The sequence below is a fragment of the Nerophis ophidion genome, linkage group LG20, assembly GCF_033978795.1.
Source record: "Nerophis ophidion isolate RoL-2023_Sa linkage group LG20, RoL_Noph_v1.0, whole genome shotgun sequence".
NCBI lineage: Eukaryota > Metazoa > Chordata > Actinopteri > Syngnathiformes > Syngnathidae > Nerophis > Nerophis ophidion.
This window is the reverse complement of record NC_084630.1, coordinates 19,873,005-19,879,004: the sequence shown is the minus strand read 5'-3', so window position 1 is coordinate 19,879,004 and position 6,000 is coordinate 19,873,005. Positions and strand designations below refer to the sequence as shown.

At 42.2% G+C, this 6,000-nt stretch overlaps 1 protein-coding gene across 1 annotated transcript in view; it reads left to right on the top strand.

The window, feature by feature from the left end:
* The first annotated feature begins 1,697 nt into the window (after nt 1–1,697).
* The window catches only part of LOC133538835 (neuronal pentraxin-1-like), a 35,412-nt gene continuing 31,109 nt past the window's right edge, over nt 1,698–6,000 (top strand). The window contains exons 1-2 of the mRNA XM_061880672.1: nt 1,698–2,169; nt 3,606–3,813. Of these exons, the coding sequence (XP_061736656.1) occupies nt 1,753–2,169; nt 3,606–3,813 (625 nt within the window). The 5' untranslated portion in view covers nt 1,698–1,752. The remainder of the gene's footprint in view (nt 2,170–3,605; nt 3,814–6,000) is intronic.

Sequence of the window (6,000 nt, the reverse complement as noted above, 5' to 3'; positions counted from 1 at the left end):
CCTGCACTGGCTTCCTGTGCACTTAAGATGTGACTTTAAGGTTTTACTACTTACGTATAAAATACTACACGGTCTAGCTCCATCCTATCTTGCCGATTGTATTGTACCATATGTCCCGGCAAGAAATCTGCATTCAAAGGACTCCGGCTTATTAGTGATTCCCAAAGCCCCAAAAAAGTCTGCGGGCTATAGAGCTTTTTCATTTCGGGCTCCAGTACTCTGGAATGCCCTCCCGGTAACAGTTCGAGATCCCACCTCAGTAGAAGCATTTAAGTCTCACCTTAAAACTCATTTGTATACTCTAGCCTTTAAATAGACTCCCTTTTTAGACCAGTTGATCTGCTGTTTCTTTTCTTTTTCTCCTATGTCCCACTCTCCCTTGTGGAAGGGGTCCGGTCCGATCCGGTGGCCATGTACTGCTTGCCTGTGTATCGGCTGGGGACATCTCTGCGCTGCTGATCCGCCTCCGCTTGGGATGGTTTCCTGCTGGCTCCGCTGTGAACGGGACTCTCGCTGCTGTGTTGGATCCGCTTTGGACTGGACTCTCGCGACTGTGCTGGATCCATTTTGGATTGAACTTTCACAGTATTATGTTAGACCCGCTCGACATCCATTGCTTTCCTCCTCTCCAAGGTTCTCATAGTCATCATTGTCACCGACGTCCCACTGGGTCATTATTGTCACCGATGTCCCACTGGGTGTGAGTTTTCCTTGCCCTTATGTGGGCCTACCGAGGATGTCGTAGTGGTTTGTGCAGCCCTTTGAGACACTAGTGATTTAGGGCTATATAAGTAAACATTGATTGATTGATTGATGATATATATATATATATATATATACATATACATATATATATATATATATATATACATACATATATATATATATATATATATATATATACATATATATATACATATATATATGTATATATATATATGTATATATATATACATACATACATACATACCTACACATATACATACACATTTTTATACTATACATATGTACACACACACATATATACGTATACACACACACACACACACACACACACACACACACACACACACACACACACACACACACACACACACACACACACATATATACATACATACATACATATATGTATGTATAAATATACAGTATATACAAATATATACACATGTATGTATATATACATATATATGTATACACAGTATATACATTTATTCATATATATGTATGTATACACACACACACACACACACACACATAAATATATATACATATATATGAGGGTCTCTCTCTCGCTCTCTCTCTGTCTCTCTCTCTCTCTTTCAAAAGATAAAAATAAAAAAAAGAGCTGCGGGCCACAAATGGGCCCCGGAGTTGCACTTTGAACACAACCCGCTTTCAGTCATTCCCACCAAAAAAAAAGTCACTTGTTTGGATGGCATTCAGCCTCCTCTCTCCACATGACCCCACGCTGATCTCTTCACGCTGTCCACATTACCCACTCATTCCCCGCATCTCCCACACGGAGTGAACGTGATTATTTTGTACACGTCTTTTGTTGCTTCGGAGCGGCAGTCGGAACAAACACGCGGGTGCTGCACATCCACCCGCGGCGTGGGCGTGTGCGCCACGACTTGAAAGAAGGGGCTGGCCCGGCGGAGTTGCGTCATGTCGGCTATATAAAGCACGGCTGCGCGTCCCGGCTCCACTGGACAGTTCCGTGGTGCTGAAGCTCACTCGCGTCGTCGAATCATGGACGGACCCGCGTGGAAAGTCCTTCTGCTTCTCTGCCTGGCCGCCGCCGCCGGGACACGGGCGCAAGACGCGGGACAGACGCAGTTTATTTGCACGTCAGTGCCCAAAGACGTGGACTTGTGCACGGCCTCCATGCAGAGCAGCGGACCGGCGGAGGACCTGAAGTCGACGGTCCTGCAGCTGCGGGAGACCGTGCTGCAGCAGAAGGAGACCATCATCCACCAGAGAGAGACCATCAGGGAGCTCACGTCCAAGTTGACCCGCTGTGAGAGTCAGAGCTTCCCGGCGGGACCCGGCGGGAGGCGGCCGGGCTCCAAGAACACCATGGGGGATTTATCCCGGGGTACTGCGGAGACCCTGGCCCAGCTGGGACACACTTTACAGACTCTCAAACAGAGACTGGAGAACCTCGAGGTAGGCAACTTACACAATCACAGCAAATATAGCCTTGCTTTTGGCGGTAAACCTCAGCCACGCGTGGAACTTTTTTTTTTTTTTTTTTTTTGGAACTTGATATATTTCTTTTTTATAGAAACCCCTGCACAATGCAACAAGATAGGGTCGTATTAAGTATTTAATTAATGAGATGCAATTGAAAAAAATAAAGATAATAGTAATTTAGTCATCACAAATATATTATAATTAATACGTTTAAAAAGAAGAGTGATTTATTGACAATAAGTATTCAAGAAATTAAATAACAAATAACTTTTTTATTACATTAAAAGAAGAAAATATGTAGTCATTTGTTATAAATACAATAATAGTAGGCATTTTGTAATAATTGTTGTAAATGTTGTTTTATTATATATATATATATATATACATACACACATATATATATATATATATATATATATATATATATATATATATATATATATATATATATATATATTAAAGTCAGTGCTGTTGCAAAGTGTACAAAAGAAGAACATACGTAGTCATGTTATAAATATATATAATATAATTGTAGGCATTTTGTAATAATTGTTGTTTTATTATATTACATTAATACAAAAAATATATGTATATATATATATATACACACACACATATATATATACACACACATAAATACAAATATATACATATATATATATAAATACATACATATATACATAGGAACATACATAAATACATACATATGTATATACATACATACATATGTACATACATTCATATATACAAACGTACATACATACACATATATATACATACATATATACAGTACATACACATACATACACACGTACGTACATACATAAACACATACATACATATGTACGTACATACATACATACACACATACATACGTACATACATACATACACACATACATACATATGTGCATACATACACACATACATACACATATATATAAATACATACATGAATACGTACGTACATACACATATACATACATACACACATACATACATACGTACGTACATACATACATACACACATACGTACGTATATACACACATACATACATGCACGCACGCACGCACGCACGCACGCACGCACACACACACACACACACACACACACACACACACACACACACACACACACACACACACACACACACACACAGGTTTAAGTCAGTGCAGTTGCAAAGTGTATAAAATAACACTTAATGTCTTTAAGCAGCACAATTGCTATTTGGAGATACAGGACATGCGATACAGTACATCTATTATATTGGATAACGTGGCGAGAGTGCAGATACGGGAAAGTGCGCTGCGGTAATTTGACGCAGAGCGTAAACATCCGCTGATTTGAAAGCAGACTTCCAGCAGATTCCCTCTCCCTCATCTGAGCTTCCTTCCCGCTGTGCGCTGCAGCACTACAGCCGGGGGAACAACAGCGTGCAGGCCAACAGCCTGAAGGATTTGCTCCAGAACAAGATAGACGACATGGAGAAGCAGGTTCTGTCCCGGGTCAACACGCTGGAGGAGTCCAAGAGCGGCTCCAGGAATGACAGCGAGCAGCGCAACCGCGTGGAGTCCACGCTCACCTCGCTGCACCACCGCATCACAGACCTGGAGAAAGGTGCGTTGGCGAGGAGTTTGACTTGGTGTCGTTGCTCAAGGGCGCCGCGTCCTCCAGAAACAAAATATTTGATGAACTCTCGCGGGCTGGGATGTGTTTGCTGCCGCACCGCCTTGAGAGGGAGAGGAGCCGCATTGCTCTGCATATCTTAAGATTTTACATGCTGATGTTCCACGTTTAACTTGCAGGTAGAAGCTCAATTTCTAATAGCCCGTGACTTATTGTTAAGATACAGAAAAAGCAACAAAACCGTATCACATTATGGGATACCACACACATAACTAGTGTGGGATAGTCAACTTTTAGTATGACGTTATAGAACCCACTGAAAACTTTACAGGTCTACACTTTTGAACTTGATCCACAGTACTTGGCCACAGGCATCAAACGGAATGTTCCGAGAGGCTTGGAGGGCCACATGAGTTGCAGCAGCCAGACTGCAGTCAGAGAAAGGCCTACCGTACTTTCCTGGACCATAGGGTGCACCGGATTACAAGGCGCACTGCCGATGAGCGGGTCTAGTCAGGTCTGTTTTCATACAAAAATCGCACTGGATTATGAGGTGCATTAAAGGGGTCGTCTAACCGGAACTCTGTAAAAACTAAATTTCCTTGGGTAAATAATTTATACTCACTACACCGGTATGTTTTTGTCATGATCCGTTCTGTTCTGTTAGTTTTGGACTCGATGAGTTCCTGTTGTTGTGGGCTTCACGGTGGCAGAGGGGTTAGTGCGTCTGCCTCACAATACGAAGGTCCGGAGTAATCCTTGGTTCAATCCCAAGCTCGGGATCTTTCTGTGTGGAGTTTGCATGTTCTCCCCGTGACTGCGTGGGTTCCCTCCGGGTACTCCGGCTTCCTCCCACCGCCAAAGACATGCACCTAGGGATAGGCCCCTCCCACCTCCAAAGACATGCACCTGGGATAGGCCCCTCCCACCTCCAAAGACATGCACCTGGGGATAGGTTGATTGGCAACACTAAATGGCCCCTAGTGTGTGAATGTGAGTGGGAATGTTGTCTGTCTATCTGTGTTTGCCCTGGGATGAGGTGGCGACTTGTCCAGGGTGTACGTCGCCTTCCACCCGATTGTAGCTGAGATAGGCACCGGCGCTCCCCGCGACCCCAAAGGGAATCAGTGGTTGGAAATGGATGGATGGAGTTCCTGTTGTTGTGCACCCTTGTTTGTTTTAGTGACCATGGTTACTTATTATTTCCACCTGTCTCTGATTAGTGCTCAGGAAGCAGGTGAGCGGGCGAACACTAATCAGAGACAGGTGGAAATAATAAGTAACCATGGTATTTAAAACAAACAAGGGTGCACAAAAACAGGAAGTAATGGAGTCCAAATTTAACAGAACATAACAAAACATGATCCGGACCATGGATCATTACCCAAATACAGATCAGTAGGTACCAGAGGGTAAGAAAAGTTGCTTTTGCATAATATTGCGAAACAAAATGCCAGATAGTATGTCTTACCTTATACACACACCATAATAATACTCATATGTTGAGTATAGTCCGAAAAATACGGTACATATGATTCGGTTTAGTGTATGTACGTATGAGTGATTCAATAACATTTGATATGGAACTCTCTAATAACTAAAGTTCCTTGGGCGAATAATGTAAACTCACTACACCGGTATGTTTTTGTCATGATCCGTCTTCTGTAAGTTTTGGACTCCATTAGTTCCTGTTTTTGTGCACTCTTGTTTGTTCTAGTTACCATGGTTACTTATTATTTCCACCTGTCTCTGATTAGTGCTCGGGAAACAGGTGAGCGGGCAAACACTAATCAGAGACAGGTGGAAATAATAAGTAACCATGGTATTTAAAACAAACAAGGATGCACAATAACAGGAATTAATAGATTCCAAAACTAACAGAACATAAGAAAACATGATCCGGACCATGGATCATGACAGTTTTAGCGTTTTCATGGCGAGTTTTTTGACAGATATAAGTAAGAACTTTGCACTACTTTATATTAGAAATGGCAACCGCAGAGGATGACTGTCCCATAACAAGAAGATAAGCTTATCGACTACGTTGTCGGCGCAGACTACAAAGGCGGATGCTTTCAAATTTTTAGGACTTACCCAAATACAGATCAGCAGGTACCAGAATGTAACAAAAGTTGCCTTTGCATGATATTGCCAAACAAACGCCAGATTATATGTCTT